Raw genomic sequence first — 22,556 nt, forward strand, 5'->3', positions numbered from 1 at the left:
ATGACTTTCAATCATATGCTTTGCACTTGGGACTCTCAAAGTCATGCTACATCTTAACAGTCTTACTGGTACAGCATTATAAATCGTTTTGGTAGTAAAATAGCTCAACTCTTTCAAAATATCAATCAAGTTTGTCCTACCATAACAGCTCAGACTATCAGCAACTGTACAATTGTTGTATTGTCAAACAAGCTTTCACAGTAAAGTAGTGATACGTGCACACATTGCCTCTGTGTGTTTCCTGTACTGCACTCCTTGTCATTTGAGACAAACTGTCTGCTTCTTTCTTTGAATGGATTGGGTTTCATGAGGTGGTAAAACAAGGCAGGTCTAAGAGAAAGATTGGTTTTAGAAGTTAACTGAAATGCATCTGACAGTCTAACAATAGACGAAGGCTCTCAGTGCACGGCAATGTGAAGCGTTGTAATCACGTGGTCTTTTAGTATGTTAGCCTTGAGACTGAGGCCCGCTGCTCTTACACTGCGCTCTAAAAGAGAGCAGCTCCTGAGATCTCTGGGAGCCACACACAACTCAGGTAAGAGTTATCTATTCCTACCAAATCCCTGCCTTGTAGGAATAATGAACAGGATCTATTTTGGTATTGGTGTTGCATTTAACAATGTTTGTAATGTATCCTGCATTTAATCTTTGAAGTTCATAGTCATGTCTGACACAGAAGATGTGATGGATGAGGGAGTTCAGTAAGTAACAGTCTTTTACTCCAAAGTTTGCAATACTTTATAACTATATCATTTTTATGCATGATTTGTTATGATGAAAATGCATCTTATTTTCACTTACAAATCTCTTGTCTCTTTGTTTGTGTTTTATCTCATTTTATAAAAGGGAGGAAGGTATTGTATATTTTTATATTAAAATTTTATATTAATTTATTAAGTTATTTATTATAACATAACATATATATATATATATATATAATACAACATTTTTTTTTGCTCCAAGTGTAATTACCAACAAACAGAATACACCTTGTTTGAGCAAAATTTGTGGAAAATCATTTGGCAATTTGATACTGCCTATGCTAATTCTTATTATTTTAATAACATTTAAAACATTATTTATTGTTACTATTCTATTCATTTGCTGTTAAATACGCCTTTCTCCAATTACAGTAGATGACTCAAAATCCAAACCAAAGTAAGTCCATCGTTCTCTTGTACGTATCATTATAAAGCTAGATAAAAACTTCTTTTTAAAGGCTCAATCTTTTATCTTCAGATATCTATCAAATATCCAAGCACCAAAAATTCCAGAGGGAGAAAAAGTAGATTTTGATGTAAGTAGGAGATTTTTCTCTTTAAACACACACCCCTCTCGTGTTTAGACCACCTGTAACCTGTATCAATTATGTGTGTGTGTATGTGGCAGGACATCCAAAAAAAGCGTCAGGAGAAGGATTTAACAGAACTACAGTCTCTAATAGAGGCTCATTTCCTCCAGAGACAGAAAGAAGAAGAGGAACTCATTGCTCTGGTTAACAGAATTGTGAGTGCTTCCTCATAAATGTTGTTTATTGCTGATGTAAATGTCTTGCGTTTGTACAGCTCTTTTTATATAGTAATTCTTATAGGTTTACATGCTTTTTTTGTCTTTCTTTTTTTGTTAAATATCAAAGTCAAAAAAAGAGGTATTCTAATTTTTGTTTTAAACAAGATCAACATCTTGCAGATCCTGCAAGAGGTACATAAACCTCCGAGTATGTGAATATGTGTTTGAACAGGAGAAGAGACGAGGGGAGAGAGCCGAGCAACAGCGAGTGAGAGCAGAGAGAGAGAAAGAACGTCAGGCCAGACTCGCCGTGAGTTCCTATCATATTCTGACTGTCAACGCCTGGCATCTTCTGCAACACCAGCTGCCTACTGGAACACCTTTCCACCAATCACACCAAACTAGTCCTGAATTTACACCTTTGTTGAGGACGTTCATCAAAATCTCCTTGTATAGTCGAACGAATGCATTGTACATGCTACTGGATAATTTCTACAAAACTTTCAATCTAAATTTAACTGATTCTTTGCTCAGCCATTGAAGTGAAACGATGAACTACAGGTTTATAACAGAGCTGAAACCTACGATCTGAATTGTTGACAGGATGAGAGAGAAAGGAAGGAGCAGGAAGAGCAGAGAAAGAAGCAGGATGAAGATGCCAAGAAGAAGAAAGCTCTTACTAACATGACCCATCAGTATGGTGGCATACAGCAAAAGGTCAGTGTTTCCAACTCCGTAAACGTCTAAATATTTGAAGTTACATGATGATGTTATGCAGTTTCTTTCATTAATATTATAATTACTGCTGAACTAAAGGGTGAAGGACGCAAAGGTGCAAAGAAACAGACCGAAAGGGAGAAAAAGAAGAAGATCCTGGCTGATCGCCGAAAACCACTGAGCATTGATCATCTGAGTGACGACAAACTCAAGTACAAAAGCTTTCATATATTGGCACATATTATTTATATGCATATTATTGGGGCTGATTAATAGTTGACCTTTACCACCAATCAGTGACCTTGTGACTATTACTGTAAAAACTACAATTCACACTTCATAAACACTTATAGAAAAGAACATTGTCTTGAAACGCGATTTAGGAAATATTTACTATTTACAGAAGAACCTACACAACTAGTAGGCTATCAAATGAAAGAGAAAAAACACTTGTTGTAAAAGTGGCCATTCGCAACGCTTCATTGCTATCGGGTGCCGTTTGTAAAGCGGATCATGCTGAAAATAACAGCAACATTTTTTTTAAACAATGTTTAAAAAACTGGTATGAATTTTTGACGGTCACTTTTTAGCATTTACAACAATATTTGTCAACTTAGAGATATTTTAAATAGTTAAATATAAATATTAAATGTTACACCTAAATGTTAAATCTAAATGCTAAATCTAAATGTTAAATCTAAATCTAAATGTTAAATCTATACATTGCGTTCAAATTTTAGAAGAACGTGAAAAGAATGTCTCGAAACGCGTTTTTGAATTTAAACTGCAACTAGGCGACGATGAAAACCCAGTGGAAGTCAGAAGAACGCGTTCTGTGTGAACTCTACCATGTGTGTCTCTGGTTGCAGGGATAAAGCCAGTGAATTGTGGCAGTGGTTGATGCAGCTGGAAGCAGAAAAGTACGATCTAAACGAGAAACTGAAGCGCCAGAAATACGATGTAAGTGATAACTTCATTTACTTACTTTCAAGCTTTCAAATTGACGATACGGAGCTTCTGTCAGACCCAAATTTTGAGTCATCGACAGTTTAACAAAATCCAGTTCACGGTGAACAGCTGGAGTTTGGTCTGAGGTAATTAGGTTGCGTTCATTCTCACTGTATCCTGTTAGCACTTAGCTGTCACGTTTCTGTCTCTCACAGATAAATCAACTCCTTGCCCGCGTCCAGGATCACCAGAGGTATAAATCACAAGCTTGAAATCTCACTAACCACAGAGTGTTGAACCATGTTCAGATGTAAGGCCAAAAACTCATTTGAACCTTTTGTTTATCTCTCTTAGTGCCAAGGGACGTGGTAAAGGCAAGATGGGAGGAAGACTGAGATAGATGTTGGCAGCACATTTGAGAGGAATTTCTGTCCTCCTGCTTTAGTTTTGTTTGAAGATATTTAAAAGTCATTATTCAGAACTTAAAGAAATGCTCTGGCTGTTCAATTTTGCTTAGAAGTCGCTTGCTTATTTTTTGCCATGAATAAATAATAGCACTTGTTGCACTGTTAGCTTCAGTGTACTCAATTTATGTTTATATTATTTAAACAAAAAAAAAAAAGATTTAATCTGTGATTATTAAATTATATCAGCAACATATTGTATTATTATTAATATGTAACAGTAAATATATTTGCAGAACACCATAAAATGAACTGTTATGTGTGGAAATTATATGTGCAGATAAAAACACCAACACTGAATTAAACTACATTAAAAGTTTTAATTAATTTTATATGACCAGAAATGGAAAATGTAACAAATAACACTATGAAATTAAAGGTTCACCTAGTGATTTTGGTTTTATTATAAAAGTTTCATACGTTCACATAAAAGAGAGGAGTGCTGCTTATGTTTCAGATCATGGAGGCTCACTATCAAGAATCTAATAAAGGGGATTTGTTTACATTGAGCATGTCACCCTTATATACCAAGTTGAGATCACATGATCAGTCAAATGCTTCTCAGTTTATCTTGATAGACCCTCTAATTATGTTCAGAATACATTTTTGTTATGATCCTAAAACAATGTCAATATAATCATACTTAAAAAAATGACAAACCCTTTGATTTGTTTGTATCACTACCTTTAATTTAGGCTAGATCAGGGACACACAGTCCTTTAACAGGCCACACATTATCTGCAGCATACATTATGTATCTGCTTACATACATGAGAGAGATCACTGAATGGGACGTGTGCAGGTGTGCGCCCTCAGTGTAGTTCAAGAACTGTCCGTTGAGTACATCAAATTATATTCAATACACACTAACTGACACCAGTGCATTTTTCAAGTTGGCTGTCTGTGAAATCCAGACAGAAGAGAGACGAGGCTGACGCAGGCCGCAGGGTTTGAGTGAAAGCGAGAGGGGCCGGACTTCACCACAGGTGTGTTTCTCGGATCTCAGCGATCACATGACTGGCTTTCTGCAAGGCCTAAGTTTGAAAAGAATTGAAAATTTCTCATCATATAATATGAGAAAACACAATACAACAATTTCAAATAATAACACATTTTAGAAAAAAGTTAAATTAGCCTTTACATTAATATTAATTACTACACATTTTATATGAACAAATGACATACATAATTACATGTTTATTGAACACTATTGTTTAGTCTTAAATGATGCATTATTTGTAGCATTATTGAATAAAATTAATGTAAAGACTACTCTGCATTACTAATAATTTTCACATTAATATGCATTATTATTATTACTAATTTTAATTATACACACACTATAATTATTACATAAGAAATTATTATTAATATTAATTAATATGATTGTAATGTAAAGGCTACTCTGCCTTACTACACATTTTACTAATAAAATAATATATACACTAGTATATATAATAATATAATATTAAATAATTTAATACTATTATTTAATCTTAAAAAACAATGCATTATTTGTATCATTAAATTAATATTCATGTAAAGGCTAATTTATATACATTATTTTTACTTTATATATGTATATTATAATTCTATGTTTATATATATATATATTTATATATAATAATTAAATAATAATTATCATTATTATTAACAATTAATTAAATGTTATCGTAAAGGCTACTTTCCATTACAACACATTTTACTTTAATTGACATTATTATTACTAATTATACATTGTTAATTATTATTTAATTAATATTGTTTAATAGTAAATTACTAGTAGTATTATTAATATTGATGTAACGACTACATTACTGAACATGTTAGATTAATATATATTTATTATTGTAGATTAATATAATTACAAACGTTTTACTTTAATATAGGTCATTAATATACGCCGTTACCTTCAGCATATCTGCAGCCTCATTGCGGCGCTGGGCCATGTCCTCTGACTCTGTGAGGAGGTCGTCCAGCAGGGCAGGTTTATACAGCTGCCCCACCAGCTCGCTCTGTAAGCTGTCCTTCACATGGTTGACCAGGAAGTGCATCACAGCCTTTGGTACACTGCAGAGACAGAGACACAGAATGAGCAATCTGCTTAAAACATGAAACCAGAAACTGCTTCACGTGGCATCTACCTGTCCTGGATGTTTTTACGGACAATGAGGAAATAGGACTTGATGAGCCTCTCGATGACCTCGCAATCCCTCTGTTCACGAGCAGACAGTTTCCGGGTGACCGGCACAGGCTGGCCAAAGAGCAGAACAAATCAACACTAATTCATTGCTCTCTGTGTTTGAAGTCCTTTCTCCGGCACAATCAGATGTATGTGTGTTTTATGAACTCACCACATCAAGCAGGTTCACTGCATGTCCTTTCTGAGGGCTGGCGGGGACGGAGCTCTGAGGTTTAGTCTTGTCTTCACCCTGGCCTTCGTCTCCTTTCTTCAACATGCCTCTCCAGGTCCCCGTTCCTCCTTCCTGCTCCCCCTGAGCTCCTCCAGCCATCTGACACACACAAACAAGAACACCTTCAGAGGATTGAACACCCACAAGTGTTTCATGCACCTTCCCGTGCAGTCCATTTCTGTTTTCAAACTTAACAAAGGTTCATACATAAAACACAAATTTCAGCCTTCAACTGCAAAGATACAATGGCAAAAAACAGCAGCAGTTGTCCAGGGTCTTCAAAATCAACCTTTATAAATCAACTCAGCAAACACACAACAGAAGATTAAGAAGATCCTGACGAGTAAAATCAAAACTGCACAGCAAAATGTGATCTGCTGTCAGTTTCGAGGATGGTGAACATGCAGTCAGGGAGCAGTTTGAGTGGGTTGAAAATCAACTCCATGCTTTGCCCCTACACACCTTAGGACCATCGCCTTCAGCAGGCGGCTGCTCGGTGGGCGACACTGACTGCCCACCTGGACCTTTTAAGGACTACAAAGAGACAGGAAGAGAAGAGACTAGTCAGCTAGAGAGGAAGGCAGCAGGTTTGAAACTAATTCTAGAGACTTTGGTTTATGAAACAAACTCATTTAATGAGAGGAACAGAGAAGAAAAGATCACTGCAAACAGCAGCCCGTCAGGTTTTTGTGTGAAAAACATACAGTTTATCCCCTGATGATTTCACATCATACCTTATCACGGGGCACCGCTGAGGGAAGCTCTCTCATTCGGTTACGCCTCTGCTCCTGCAAGAATAAACTTTACACTGAAATATGTTCGAATCAATGCATTTCGGTCGCAAATCTAAACAAAATCGTCATTAAATTCTGTGTAAACCTCAATGTTGTTGTTCATGAGCCCACAGGCATCTGCGAAGTCTGGGTGTTTGGTGTTGATGTAAGCCAACTCAATCGCCACAAGATTGTGAACCTGGAGCACAGCGTAAACACTCATTTTAGAGAAGATACACATGCACATAAAAAGCATGAGGGGAAAAAAACCAACAAAAACAAACCATCTCATTGGTGACTGGTAGCCTCTTCCTGAGAAGAGAAGTGACCACTTCTACTATGGCATCGTGGAGCTTTGGAAACCTAAGCAACTCCTAGGAAAGAAATGTCAATAAAATAAATAAATCGCAAAAAGAAATTCAAACAATGCTGATAAAACCATCAAATAATTTAACTACCAGCAATTATATTTGACTGTTAGATGAAGAAAATGATGGATAAGAAATGGTTCAAGTAAAATGTCTTCAATAAACATTACATTTTGTACTCTTTAGCTTCATAATCAGCTTAGTATAATTACTAAAATATATATAATTAAACATAATTGTAAAATAATAATAACACTAATAAAACTACACACACACATATATACACAAATAAAACAATACTGTTGAACCTAATAAAACAGATTGATATTAAAAATATGAATATTATATAATAATATAATTTTATTAGTAGAAAGTCACAAAAATGAAAATGATAAAACAAAAACTATAATAGTAGTAAGAATATAATTATTATTAATCAAAATTACAACAATGCTAATAAAACTAATAATATTAATACAACAACTAACTAATAAACAACTAAAACAAATAAAAACAATAACTTTTTTTTAAACTAATCTAATCGCTTTAATTATCAGAAATGATACTTGAGTGTTGATGTAAATATGTAGCATATATAGATAAGAAACAAAATTAGAGAAAATTTCATTTTGCACATATTAATTACTAAATTAAAACTAAATGGAAAATACGCAAAATAAGCACACAAAATCGATACATTTAATATCAACACATCCTTTAAATTGACACAGTATTTGCTCAAAATTCAAAAACTGACACTAGGTGGTAGGTAGGACATGTTTATTTTTAATCAGTTAATCAAAAAGGTATTCGCAATTTTCGGTATTTTTCTTACAAATACACATTGATTCACTACAGAAGGCCTTTGTTCATCCCCGGAGCTATGTGAGACACTTATAATGCATTTAATGCATTGGTGATTTTTAATTAACTTCTTTTGGACTGATGCATGTAACACCCGCTGAGTGCCATGAAACAGCTCGGAAGATCAAAGACTTTTTTTTTTATATATAACTCCGACTGGATTTGTCTGAAAGAAGAAAGTCATATACACCTAAGATGACTTGAGGGCGAGTAATTTATGGGCTAATTTTCATTTTCGGGTGAACTAACCCTTTAAGCTCTTTAGAGTCGGAGGAATGTTTATCAATGCACTTATTGTTCATTAGTTGGAAAAACACGACATTGTTCCTGTGTCATTATTGTTATATTGATGAAGTTGACTTTGCTATCCATGTTTATTAAAGCTTCAGCTATTGTTCTTAGCATGAACAAGCCTTAACTGATGTACTGTATAAAAGTGGAAAAACTTTTTTTTTGTGGGGAAAAAAGCGAGACGATGCAACAGGCAAAAAACAACATGTCTATGCAGACCAACAATTAATCAGTCTACCTGAGTGCTGTAGTTGCTGCAGTGCTGAATGATCCTCTGCATCTCTTCATGCACCAGCTCCACACAGCGCAGACTGGGCTCCTCCAGACGCTTCACCTGCCTCTTCACCAGCAGCTCAAACGAAACCTCAGGCACGAACAGAGCAGGACGGGGACCCTGAGGAAACACACATCTACATTACAAAGTACAGAAATGTACACCTCATACTATCTAGCTCTACAGTGTAATACAAGAGCCTTTTTAAATCACTCTAATAATGAAAGTTTCCTCATTTGCTAAAATAGAAAGCTGCAGCACATGGCAGCTCAATGCAGAGCACAGCTGGCTGCAGTCTCTATCCATACAAGTACAGACGGCACTAAATGATAAAAAGGATGCAAGAGTCACTGCAAAACCTACTGTAGCGTTCCTAATAGCTGTGAGGACATCTATGGTTGTAAGTCCTCCAAGAGGATCGACCGACTCCAGTGTCCTACCAAACGTCTCATGAAAAATATAACAAATTCTTGCACCACCACACCTAAAATATTAGAATAAACAACTATGGTTAGCACTTACACCACCTGGTTTGGGGTCAGCAGGATTTTTTTATTTGAAAGAAATCAATACTTTTATTCAGCAAGGATGCAGTAAATTGATCAACTGATCAAAATTACATTTTGAAATATATAAAAAAATAAAACGGTTATTTTAAATTGTAATAATATTTCATAGTAATACTGTTTTTGATATAATTTTGAGCAAATAAAAGCTTTGATGGGCATAAGAGACTTCTTTCAAAAACATTTAATAAAACTGTACCAAGCCCAAACTGTTGAAGGGTAAAGTATATAGCAAATCAAACAGCTTTATTTGAGTGACTGGAAGAGAAAAGGAACTAACAGTTCAGCAGTTTCAATGTATTTGGCCGTTCCTTCAATAGTGTTGCAGTACTCGGTGGCGAACTTTGTGATGAGCTGCAGCAGGGTGGCGCTCATGTCCTCTACCGGCTCGCCGTAGCTGCCGAGCAGGGACTGGTATTGAGCTGCTAAAACATTGATACGTGTCTTCAGCTCCGGTAGACAGTCCCTAATGTGATGCATCAATAACCTGGTGGAAACAAAATATAGGATTTTAATACTTCAAAAAGCAGATATGCTCAGCAAAATTAATGAAATTTGATATTTCAAGCTTACACTCTGACCTGTTTAATGTTCTGGCGAGATACTTGGTTCCATTTCTGTTGGCGAGGGAGGGGTATTTCTTCTGCAGGAAAGCGTGCTCATCACGGATGGAGTCTGCCACACTTTTCTTATTATTGATATCCAGCTGACTCCTGTATTAGGACATTTAATCATCTTTTTTTTTTATATGTTTTGAACAGTCAACATTTTACTGTAATTATACATGCATTATATATATATATATATATATATATATATATACATTCACACAAACAAACACTATTAATTTGAATAATATTTAACTATATATATATATAAATAAGTAACATAAATAAATGAATTAACATTTTGAATGGATTGACAGCCATATTAATAGACATTTATCTTTTTGTACCTGTTGACCACTCCAATCAGTCCTAGTTTGACAGGAATGACTCTGCCCATGAGAACATCCATTGCATCAGTACCAGCATCCATCAGATCTAGTTTAGTCACTACAGCAAGTGTTCTGCGACCTGAAAGCAGAAAAGAAAAATATTTAAATTTCAAATGTTAAGTGTCACTAAAAAAGAAAAAAAAAGAAAAATCTTCATCACACAGCTATTTGGAAAAACACCACATCACACAAACTGAAAGGAACAGACAGTGTGTGCAAAAAAAAACAAAAACAAACAAAAACAAATGCACAGGCAGACCAAAATAAACTTTAGTATGCTGACCGTCTGGATCCACCTCACGGGCCACTTTCAGGGCTTCAGAGGTGGCCATGTCTGTGTTCGCTGCAGTGACCGCTAAAATGATGCAGTTGGGATTGCTGATGTATTTTAAGATCAGCTCGCGGATCTGCAGCTCGATATCTTTAGGCTGGTCTCCCACTGGGACCTGTACATGAATATATGTAAAATATAAAAAATAATCCACAAAAGGAATATTCAAACAGGCCAAGCTAAGCTACTGAATAAAACACCTTTGTGATGCCAGGCAGATCCACCAGCGTGAGGTTGACAACATGTGGTGAGAAGATTTTCAGTTGAATTGGCTCATCACTGATCCCCTGTGAAACAATGACACAACGTTCTGTATTTGTTAAACTGCCGATGTCAATGAAGATGGCACTACGGTTCAAAAGTTTGAGGTTGGTAAGATTGTATCACGTTTTTAAAACAAGTCTCTTATGTTCATTATGGCTTGCTTTTATTGGATCAAAAAGTAAAAACATAAATATTGTAAAATATCATTAAATTTAAAATAACAAACAAATTAAATTCATTTTATTCAAATCTGTTTTAATTCATTTAAAAAAATTAAATGATAAGAATCATTACTCCAGTCTTCAGTGAAACATGATCCTTCAGAAATCATTATAATATGATGATTTGTTACTCAAGAAACATTTCTTATTATTATCAATGTTAAAAATAGTTGTGCTGCTTAATATTTTTGTGGAAACTGCGATACATTTTTTTCCTGGATTCTAAAAAGTTGAAAGGAACAGCATTTGTTTAAAACAGAAATCTTTTGTAAATTTATAATATCTTTACTTAACTGATATTTTTATCAATTTAATGCATCATTGTAAAACAAAATCTTACTGACCCCATACTTGTAAATGGCAGCACACATACAGGTTTAAAAAAATAACCCATCATCTGATTTAGTTCATTTAAGGACTCTTCCTTACCTTGTTATTTCCTGAAACTCTTTCAGTTTCATTTTCAATTTCTTGTCTGATTTCATCAAAATCTGTGTAGACCTAAAAGGCAGAGATAAAATATTAACAATTATGACATCTCACTTCACAAAGACCCAAAGAGAAAAACACAACAAAGGAATAGCATTAATTTTACATGAGGGGAACATAAAGCATGTATCTGGACTCAAGACCACACTGAAAAAATCTCCTGGGATCATTTAGACCAACAGGAATCAAAGGACTTGTTCTTCTTCATCTGTTCAACATCAAACTATAAAACCAAACAAACTCACTGCACTGTTGTTTGTAGCACAGAAATGTGTCTGAGAGCCAGAAAGACTTGGTAAAACAACACTATGCAGTGTCTCTTTGATGTGAGGACTTTTTCCACCTTTACTCAAATGCGAGGTAAGCTATATAGAGATTTGGATGACACTGGGTCTCAATCATTAACTATACATACACAGATTTGTTTGTGATATTTGCATCTGTAATTTTCATGATAATTCATCAATAACTTTTGAACTAAAATGTCAAAATTACCAAAAAACATAGGAACAAATTAAACCAAATGTACACAAAAATAATCACATGCTCTTGGAGGTCTTACATTCATGTTAGGATTAAACATATATATTCTAAGCCCACGCCCCCTTAAAACAACTCGTTTAACCCCCCCCCCCCACACACACACACACATCTCTAGGTCACTGTGTGGGAATATTTGCATAACACTGCCAAGAAAGAAGGCGTAACTTTGATTCTCACTGTTGCCGCCCCCGCCATGTTGTGGAGACGCTGTGTGTTTCGGTGTGTAAGCGAAACTACTTTGTTTTGTCTTCCAAAACAGGACACAACTAGAAATGAGTGGCTACGTTGTATTTACAACATTGTTCCAGAACAGTTCAACCCAAATATTCAGATGTGCCTAGCGAATTTTACGCAGGACTGTTTCCTGGCTGGGCACAAAGCCTGTTTCTATAAAGTGGGGCAATTCCAACTTTGCAAGGACAGTCTGGTGCTTCTGACTCACAGTCTGTAAGTACATTTTCATATTCAAAGAATTTTCAGTTTTGAGCAGTGTTGAGTAGCGCTTGTTGTTTGTCGTTTCTCTGATCACAAATGCATACATGGTTTTATGTTTACGTGGCACGATACGCAACGCAATGCATGAAAGTCATTAAAATCAGTAATTATGTCCCCACTGGATGCAACAAATGTCTTGTTTGTAATGGGTTTTATTGGTTTTGTGTCGTCGCACCGGGAAACACAGCATCACAGTATGGTGAGGGGCATGACATTTCCATCACGCACTTGAGGCATTCGGCCAATCACAACGCACTGGATAGCTGGCCAATCAGAGCACACCTCACTTTTCAGACTGATGAGCTTTGTTAAAATCGATCATTTCAGAAAGGCAGGACATAGAGGAGGAACAATAATGTACAGTATGTGGAAAATAATGTGTTAGTTTTTTTTTTACCTTAAACCTCATAAACACATTGCATTACACCGAATACAAAAAATAATGTTCTTTTTAGCAACATCATATGAGCCCTTTAAAATCAATGACTACTAGTCGACCAGAAAAATCCTTAGTCGAGGGCAGCACTAATATATATACACACTCACCAGCCACTTTATTAGTTCAATTGTGTTCAATTGTTTGGTAACACAAATTGCTAATCAGCCAATCACATGGCAGCAATTCAATGCATTTAGGCATCTACAGTCATGGCCAAAAGTTTTGAGAATTACATAAATATTGGAAATTGGAAAAGTTGCTGCTTAAGTTTTTATAATTGCAATTTGCATATACTCCAGAATGTTATGAAGAGTGATCAGATGAATTGCATAGTCCTTCTTTGCCATGAAAATTAACTTAATCCCAAAAAAACCTTTCCACTGCATTTCATTGCTGTCATTAAAGGACCTGCTGAGATCATTTCAGTAATCGTCTTGTTAACTCAGGTGAGAATGTTGACGAGCACAAGACTGGAGATCATTATGTCAGGCTGATTGGGTTAGAATGGCAGACTTGACATGTTAATAGGAGGGTGATGCTTGAAATCATTGTTCTTCCATTGTTAACCATGGTGACCTGCAAAGAAACGCGTGCAGCCATCATTGCGTTGCATAAAAATGGCTTCACAGGCAAGGATATTGTGGCTACTAAGATTGCACCTAAATCAACAATTTATAGGATCATCAAGAACTTCAAGGAAAGAGGTTCAATTCTTGTAAAGAAGGCTTCAGGGCGTCCAAGAAAGTCCAGCAAGTGCCAGGATCGTCTCCTAAAGAGGATTCAGCTGCGGGATCGGAGTGCCACCAGTGCAGAGCTTGAGGACAGTGAGGCCAAGATTTTGGAAGATGGCCTGGTGTCAAGAAGGGCAGCAAAGAAGCCACTTCTCTCCAAAAAAAACCATCAGGGACAGATTGATCTGCAGAAAATATAGTGAATGGACTGCTGAGGACTGGGGCAAAGTCATATTCTCCGATGAAGCCCCTTTCCGATTGTTTGGGGCATCTGGAAAAAGCCTTGTCCGGAGAAGAAAAGGTGAGTGCTACCATCAGTCCTGTGTCATGCCAACAGTAAAGCATCCTGACACCATTCATGTGTGGGGTTGCTTCTCATCCAAGGGAGTGGGCTCACTCACAATTCTGCCCAAAAACACAGCCATGAATAAAGAATGGTACCAAAACACCCTCCACAGCAACTTCTTCCAACAATCCAACAACAGTTTGGTGAAGAACAATGTATTTTCCAGCACGATGGAGCACCGTGCCATAAGGCAAAAGTGATAACTAAGTGGCTCGGGGACCAGAATGTTGAAATTTTGGGTCCATGGCCTGGAAACTCCCCAGATCTTAATCCCATTGAGAACTTGTGGTCAATCCTCAAGAGGCGGGTGGACAAACAAAAACCCACTAATTCTGACAAACTCCAAGAAGTGATTATGAAAGAATGGGTTGCTATCAGTCAGGATTTGGCCCAGAAGTTGATTGAGAGCATGCCCAGTCGAATTGCAGAGGTCCTGAAAAAGAAGGGCTAACACTGCAAATACTGACTCTTTGCATAAATGTCATGTAATTGTCGATAAAAGCCTTTGAAACGTATGAAGTGCTTGTAATTATATTTCAGTACATCACAGAAACAACTGAAACAAAGATCTAAAAGCAGTTTAGCAGCAAACTTTTTGAAAACTAATATTTATGTAATTCTCAAAACTTTTGGCCACGACTGTAGATGTGGAAAAGACGACTGAAGTTCAAACCGAGCATCAGAATGGGGAAGGAAGGGGATTTAAGTGACTTTGAACGTGGAATGGTTGTTGGTGTCAGACGAGCTGGTCTGAGTATTTCAAAAACTGATGATCTACAGGGATTTTCACAAACAACTATCTCTAAGGTTTACAGAGAATGGTCAGAAAAAGAGAAAATATCCAGTGAGCGGCAGCTGTGTGGACGAAAATGCCTTGTTGATGTCAGAGATCAGATGAGAATGGGCAGACTGGTTAGAGATGATAGAAAGGCAACAGTAACTCAAATAATCCCTCGTTACAAGCAAGGTATGCAGAATACCATCTCTGAACGCACAACACATCGAACCCTGAAGCAGATGGGCTACAGCAGCAGGAGAGTACACCAGGTGCTGCTCCTGTCAGCTAAGAACAGGAAACAGAGGCTATAATTCACACAGGCTCACCAAAATTGGACAATAACAGATTGGAAAAATGTTGCCTGGTCTGATGAGTCTTGATTTCTGCTGTGACATTCAGATGGTAGGGTCAGAATTTTGTTGTAAAGTACATGAAAGCATGGATCCATTCTGCCTTGTCTCAACGGTTCAGGCTGGTGGTGGTGGTGGAATAGTGTGGGGGTATTTTCTTGGCACACTTTGTGCCCCTTAGTACCAATTGAGCATAGTTTAAACGCCACAGCCTACCTGAGTATTGTTGCTGACCATGTCCATCCTTTTATGACTACAGTGTACCATCTTCTGATGGTTACCTCCAGCAGAATAATGCACCATGTCACAATGCTCAAATCATCTCGGACTGGTTTCTTGAAGATGACAATAAGTTCACTTTACTCAAATGGCCTCCACAGTCACCAGATTTCAATCCAGTAGAGCAGCTTTGGGATGTGGTGCAATGGGAGATCTGCATCATGAATGTGCAGCCGACAAATCTGCAGCAACTGTGTGATGCTATCATGTCAATATGGGCCAAAATCTCTGAGGAATGTTTCCAGCACCTTGTTGAATCTATGCTACGAAGAATTAAGGAAGTTCTGAAGGCAAAAGGGGTCCAACCCGGTACTAGCAAGGTGTACCTAATAAAGTGGCCAGCGAGTGTATATATACAGTACATACACACACTCCGTTATACAGATACTTAATATTAAATATTCAATCTTAATCACCCTTCATTTTAAATCAAGAATCATCAATAACTTACTAAAATGTGGTATTAAAATTGGTGCTTAATACGAGATTTACCAAGAAGTAACAACTGAAACCATCTGAACACAAAATACTTACTGGCCTTATAAACATATAAAATTTTACTTAAATGTACCGCTGGCTAATAAAAGCACCAGTAATCAGTTTAAAATCTGTTTGTTGAGTTTAAACTGGTTTTGAGGACATCACACCTGATTTTGCTCGAGGAATTTGCTGCATGTTCTTATGGCCGAAAACGCATATTTAGGGAGCACTGCATGTTTGCGTGAAATTCCCTTAAATGGCATTGCAATACTACCAATTCATTAAGCTTAGAAGAAGGTTAAGAACAAATTCACGAGTGTGTGTGGGTGATTTAGGTGAAAATTTTTCATGGGAAAAAATGTTTATAAACAAACTATCCATTGTTCATAATGGATGCCTAAAAAAATTCAAAGGGTCACACATGTTTGTTATGACGCTGACTGTGAATTCTTTTTCTGAATATCTGTTGTACTGCTTTCCATACCTTGTTTTTGGTGTGTAGAAATTTCCCCCACTCTTCTCCATCCACTCCTGTGGGAAACAGCAATGACAATAAAATTATTAGTGACACAACACTAGGTTACATAACTTTTACTTTCTTCTGAGAGTTTACTCTGCTAAATAGGATAGGCTTTTGTTCCACAACAACGTTTTTCAAAAGCACCAGTACAGCAAATTAAACAAAAACTGCTACAAAACAAAGGCAAGCGGAGTGCATTGTGGGTAGCACAGCATACATAGCTTATTCTAACACACACTGTCCTAAAAAAAACTTTGAATCTTCACTACATGGTGACATTTAAATATCAAATGATTACTGTTATAGAGTTATTAGTAAGTAAACAGACATTCAGAGTCCCAATTTGTTCATACTCACCACTTCAAATATGAAACTGAAACTGGATTATATGCTAAATAATTCAGTTTTGGGTTGTTTAAACTAAGCCATTGCATTGGCAGCTTAACCAAAGCTTATAATCAAATAATGGAAGCAGGATGAGGAAAAACACAAAGCTGCTCAACACAAGCAAAAGGGCAAGGAACAAGGAAAGGAAGACCTTTGTAAAGACGCCCATTTTTCCACACATTGGGGTCTGTGTTTAAAGAAAGATGACAGAGGGTTAGCCTGCAGCAATTCAGTCTTTATAGGACTCTTGAGTAGCCAAAACCACATAAATGCAGAGACGCCCTAGCTAAAAGCTTCATCTATTGACTCTTATGAACTAGATTCCCTGTTTTTTAAAAGTTCACATATTTTATTTAAACACACAGCACACAGGAATAAACTGACTCAGATCACTACCTTTTCCTTTATCTTTTGACTAGTGGTGGGCATAGATAAATTTTCTTAATCTAGATTAATCTCACTGTGATCTTGAAATGAATCTAGCTTAATCTAGATTAAAATGGCTCATTCGAATTCTGCCGAAGGCATTCAGAATATGTGTTACACAAATAAAATTGACAAACAGTAAGTCTTTGAGAAGGGGTTTATCAAGCTAGTATACGCACTGCAGACGGAGTATGTGTGAAACAGGCGTGAGCAGGGCCGTAGCTGGGGTCAGCGGGGCCCCGGTGAAGGTTGTACCAGTAGGCCCTGTTTGAAATTGTTTAATTTGTATGTTCGTTTATTTTTAATTATTTGTGCTATTTACACAATGTTTAAGTTTTTTTTAAGTTTGTAGGTGTCAAGGTACAGAAACCAAATAATGAAATGTAAAATAGCACTGGATAGTCTTCAATGTAAAAATGAAATATACAATGAAACCTATTCAGACACCTTCAAAATTTCTCACATTATTACAGTTTTGCTATACATATCAAAAATTATATCTGGTGTCTGAATAATTTTTGGTTTGACTATTAAAACTACAAAGTAATTCAGTCAAGAGCAGTGAGTGATTTTCATTTTCTTGGATTAACATTACAGCAGCTAGTAGCTAAATTAGGCGCGGTCACTTTAAGAGATGATGAATGCATAATACACATCCCATTTTTTCCTCAACTGTTTACTTTCACTTAAGAAATAACTGACAGTTTTTTCGAGCATAATTTCCAAGGTGGATATTTTGACATATTTTGTATGTATTTGTCGGCACAAGAGCAAAAATAAGCAAATTCGATGTTCAAGTGTTTTGAGACGCCTTTCTCTGCGTGAGCCCTGAACACCAGAACACCGCGAGTACAGAATTGGGCTCTTTCGCATCTTTTTGTTTGTTCAAACTGCGATTTGTATTTGTTCTTTCAGGTGCAGGAGGGACTTCCAGGGGAACTTCGCAGAAGAGAGCTCGGTTCAGTGTCGCTGTCCGTGATACGCGGCTCTCAATCTCTCTCGTGCGCACCGAACACAGCGCGCGAGTAACCCAAGAGGGTCTGGCTGCAGACTTGCACTTGCACTCTCAAGGTGTTTCTCAATGTCAAGGAAGGATCCTGAATGTCGAGGATCCTCGGAATTTCAACCAAGGACTGAGTCCTTCGTTCGAAGAATATCCCATACACAGGAAAGGATCCTTCGTGCTCTTCGCGCTCTCAAATCACCCACAATCCTATTGGCGCAGCTTTGCTATCTTGTTCAAAAATAAAAAAATGTCGAGTCGGAGCCGGAGCGTTAACGGTTTTTATTTACGCTACCAAACATTTGTTATAACTGTAGTAAATATAACTAAAGTTTAACATTTAAATGCCAGTACAAATTCCTACCATATTGATACTGTAAATTATACAAATACAAATGGTTAACTGAACCGGACCTGTCATTTAACAATTGGTTGTGTCATCGGCTCGGCTCGGCGTTCATCTTCAGTTCTCTCTTCACAGCAGTTCAGTCAGTGTACTGTTTGAGTACATGAATTACTCCGGGATATTGGTTTGTTTGAAGTCAGAGGGAGTGTCAGCCACATTAAAAAAGTTCACAGCTGAAGTCATTTGTGGATTAATGCGTATTAGAGATGCGAACCGTTTAAAATGATTCAGTTCGATTTGGTGAACTGAATGATTCGTGCGCGAACCGGATATCCAGACTGCTTTGTTTTTGAACTCTCACACAAAACAGACACGGAAGAGAAGAAAATGCTGAATAAAGTTGTCGTTTTTGCTATTTTTGGACCAAAATGTATTTTCGATGCTTCAAGAAATTCTAACTGACCCTCTGATGTCACATGGACTACTTTGATGATGTTTTTCTTACCTTTCTGGACATGGACAGTATACCGTACACACAGCTTCAATGGAGGGACTGAGAGCTCTCGGACTAAATCTAAAATATCTTAAACTGTGTTCCAAAGATAAACGGAGGTCTTACGGGTTTGAAACAACATGAGGGGGAAGTTATTAATTGCATAATTTTGCTATCTGGGTGAACTAACCCTTTAAGGGTTTGTTTTTTTCTACAGGAGGAAAACGCTTAACGAAAGTCTTTGTGCATTGCGTTCATATTCTGCTGTTCTGTGGCCACGGATTTGCCGGTCTTGTCTTTTTCTTGCAGGACCCTGTACATTATAGTAGTAGGCCTACTATTTTAGTTTTAATCGTTTAATCACCACAACAGCGTCTTGTCTCCATTGGCAACACGCACGATTTGTGTTGATTGCAAGTGACGTCACAGGTAGCGGAGAGTGCAAGTAGCGATTGCAAGTGACATTGTAATTTACTTTATTTTTTCTTGTCACCACCTGGCTACTGTTGTAAAATGTTGAGAGATTCAAACAAAAAGTTATCAATAAATAGAACAAAAATAAATAAAGAAGTGACATCGCTAGCGGAAGCACAAGTGTCTGAGACTGCAAGTCTGAGAGTGCAAGTGCAAGTCTGCAGCCAGACCCTTCTCGAGTAACCAGCTACACTGTTCAGCTTTTCCGCGTCTTGTTTTTGGATGCTTTAATGTTTAAATCGACAAGCGGTAAGCCTTAAAAACACGTGAAAAAGATAAGCTTTCGTGACGATGCGCAGCAGTGGCCCGTCAACTGTCCTGAGCATATTTTTAGGCTGGCCTCAGCCAGTCGGTTATATAAAATATCAAGGTGAAAGACATCATAGCTTGCTTAGTATAGAACCAGCTCCCAACCCAACTTTGAGAATAGATTAACGGCGATATTTTTTTTTATCGCCCGATAAGAGTCTCACGTTAACGCAGCACGTTAACGCCGATAACGGCCCACCATTACTTTTGACTTAGTACCTGACACCACTGCATCGCCACTGATTGAGCAACCAAATTAGAAACAAAGCAGACTTTGAAGAGAGACTTCCTAAATCCCATAGACACACACTGCAAGTCATCAATTCATGCTTTTCTGAAATACAATTAGAATAAAGCAGATACCATTCTCCTCGCTGGTCTTTCTTCTGTCCTCGGGGTCTACGTGCACCAGCTGGAGGATGAGAGGCCTGCGGGTGACGATGCCTGTCCCACGGGGCAGGAGGTCTTTGCCAACTAAACTCTCCAGCACTGAACTCTTCCCGCTGCTCTGTGATTGAGATGAAGCATAAAAACAAACATGACTAAATACACCTGGGTTTCTGACCATTTAGGCCAATATCATATTACTAAGACATATTAATGGGAGATAAAGTGTGACAACTATATTGTTTGTTATGCATTTTAATAGTCTGTTAAACTGTTTTAAAGAATCTCATTTCAATACCATCACTAGTTTATTAGCTGAATAAGTTAAATAATAAGATCAGCATCAATTGCATATTTGCTCAGTTTGGGCCTCTGGATAAAATTGTAGTTTTTTTCTCCTCAGATGTAAGCTTCATATTACCACTATATGAGCCATAAAGCCTGATATTATACAAAAAAATGAAACGCATATAAAACTTTATTTTTTATTTCACATGTCAGAATTTACAGGGTTAAGAGACTTTCTTGGGCACCCAGACAGCCATATCATCTAAAGTGAATGAAAGTCCCTGCTTTAAGACTCTTTAAACTTATTATACCTTAAGTGTGTGTGACTCCTCTTCTTCATGAGTCATCCATTCAAGGTCTATTACAGTACTATCAAGTATGCAATACTTCCATAACGAAATTAAGCAGATATCTTGTAATGTCAGGATGGAAAAGATCCACAATCTTTTTTACCTTAGTTCTGCTCTATCTATTTTGTCTTTCATGTACAGTAATTCCTGCAGCTGTTCAGTCCAAACACGCTGCCAGAACTGTCAAGTTCAGACCGACTGTGGCGCATCTCTTCATGTGTTAGCTACTGTAACTCAGATCAACACAACCCTAAAACTCACTTTGTAATATTGCTGATACTGTTAAAACACAAACACATTCCTAAAAGTAGAAATTTTCACATTATATACCTGTGAAGTCAATTATTCAAAATAGGAATCAGAAAACGAGCGATGACTTGCGTTAGCACGCTAGTTAGCTGGACAGTGCCGATAACATTACTTGAAAGCTCGCTGCAGATTTGTATTGTATTGTCTTCATTTCCTTACTTTAGAAACCATTCCGAACTTTGGCGCCCAAAAATGATGTCTAGGTAGGTAAATTACCTCAATAGGATTTGAGACACTGCCATAGACCTGTTTCAAACTGAATGGAAACCGCAACTAAAACATTAACTTACCTGCGTCCCAACCACTGCAATCTGAGGCAGGTGGATAATATCCGACCCGACTGTGTTAAAAACATCCTGGAGTTTGTTAATGACAGGAATAAGAGCCTCCATCGCGTTGACGATCTCTTCCCCTGTCAAAATGAATGAGCTAAGGCAAATACCCCGGCTAAACACGGCACAAAGTCATCCAATGTCCCTCACAGGGGCACCATAAACCAACCAACCCGGCCGCGGAAAAACTGAGCCCCGGTGCATTCTGGGACTTGTAGTTTTAGACGAGACAACAGCTGGTGACCCACTTTTGAATTTTCTGGAAATAAACTACACTTCCGAACATTGTTCTGAGTTAATGCTTCAAGGCAACTGTAAATATGGGGTGCAACAAAAATATTTTGGAACTTTAGGAAAACATGTTTTGAACGAGGTAGCGCCGAGAATGCTTAAAGTGTCAATATTACATAAATTATGACACATGTAGACACGTGGTGTTATTAAAATGATTATCTGAACAACTATAACTTACATTAAGATAAATGGTTTTACTAACTTTAAGTCGATTAACATTTAAATAAAGATTTATATATATATATATATATATATATATATATATATATATGGATAGACAGATAGATAAGAGCCTTTCAATTTAAAATTTGTACACACAAAACATGTATTTTACAATCAAAATGTTGTAAATTCAAGTTTACTGAGGGTACTAAAAATGCTCCCATATCAATAAATATTTGCGTTATATGAAAATCCTGAAGAAAAAGTCCATCACATAGTTTTCAACGCTATTTATTGTTAACCCAAGTTAGGGATGGGACGGTATGAAAATTTAATATCACGATTATAGTGACTAAAATTATCACGATTATCAATATTATCACGGTTTTGTTGAAACGAGATGAAAGTGTTCAAAAATAGTTGATGCTCACACTGAAAACATTTCAGCAAGTTTTATATTTAATAATCAACAAACAACTAATAAAACAAGCAACTCTATGCACTTAATTTAAAGAAAGATTAAATTCTGTGGCATTTCCTTCCTT

At 36.9% G+C, this 22,556-nt stretch overlaps 2 protein-coding genes across 5 annotated transcripts; one reads left to right on the forward strand and one right to left on the reverse strand.

Annotated features, from left to right (window-relative positions):
• Positions 1–1,132: 1,132 nt before the first annotated feature.
• Positions 1,133–3,946, forward strand: tnnt2d (troponin T2d, cardiac; the record flags this gene model as incomplete). The annotated part of the gene is made up of 9 exons (XM_059535962.1): positions 1,133–1,158; positions 1,240–1,297; positions 1,390–1,506; positions 1,742–1,819; positions 2,113–2,226; positions 2,326–2,438; positions 3,096–3,186; positions 3,390–3,427; positions 3,529–3,946. Coding segments are annotated over 9 exons (681 nt in total), but the record flags the coding sequence as incomplete, so codon positions are not given.
• Positions 3,947–4,297: 351 nt separating this feature from the next.
• On the reverse strand, positions 4,298–21,750 carry dnm1l (dynamin 1-like). Of its 4 annotated transcripts, XM_059535980.1 has the most exons (20): positions 21,514–21,750; positions 20,253–20,397; positions 16,990–17,025; positions 16,416–16,462; positions 11,431–11,502; positions 10,717–10,803; positions 10,469–10,631; positions 10,144–10,264; positions 9,770–9,901; positions 9,469–9,675; positions 8,986–9,106; positions 8,587–8,742; positions 7,110–7,199; positions 6,932–7,024; positions 6,787–6,840; positions 6,515–6,586; positions 5,993–6,151; positions 5,783–5,892; positions 5,549–5,708; positions 4,298–4,672 (listed from the first exon to the last, which is right to left on the reverse strand). In XM_059535980.1, the coding sequence occupies exons 1-20, from the start codon at positions 21,613–21,615 to the stop codon at positions 4,616–4,618; spliced, it is 2,184 nt and encodes a 727-aa protein (XP_059391963.1). In that variant the 5' UTR covers positions 21,616–21,750; the 3' UTR covers positions 4,298–4,615. The 4 variants fall into 4 exon arrangements, with proteins under 4 accessions (XP_059391963.1, XP_059391964.1, XP_059391965.1 ...); XM_059535981.1 differs by lacking the exon at positions 16,990–17,025 and having other exon boundaries at positions 21,514–21,749; XM_059535982.1 differs by lacking the exon at positions 6,515–6,586 and having other exon boundaries at positions 21,514–21,749.
• Positions 21,751–22,556: the final 806 nt, after the last annotated feature.

The sequence above is a fragment of the Carassius carassius genome, chromosome 43, assembly GCF_963082965.1.
Source record: "Carassius carassius chromosome 43, fCarCar2.1, whole genome shotgun sequence".
In the NCBI taxonomy this organism is placed as follows: domain Eukaryota; kingdom Metazoa; phylum Chordata; class Actinopteri; order Cypriniformes; family Cyprinidae; genus Carassius; species Carassius carassius.

Bases quoted from the DNA above. Each gene is read 5' to 3' on its own strand.
- dnm1l (XM_059535980.1), bottom strand. From the start codon at position 21,615: ATGGAGGCTCTTATTCCTGTCATTAACAAACTCCAGGATGTTTTTAAC. The intron at 10,632-10,716 runs GTGTTTTATTCA...ATTCATGTACAG, and splicing joins ATCTGCCTGGCATCACAAAG to GTCCCAGTGGGAGACCAGCC. The intron at 4,673-5,548 runs GTAACGGCGTAT...TTTCAAACTTAG, and splicing joins AGGCTGCAGATATGCTGAAG to GCCTTGCAGAAAGCCAGTCA.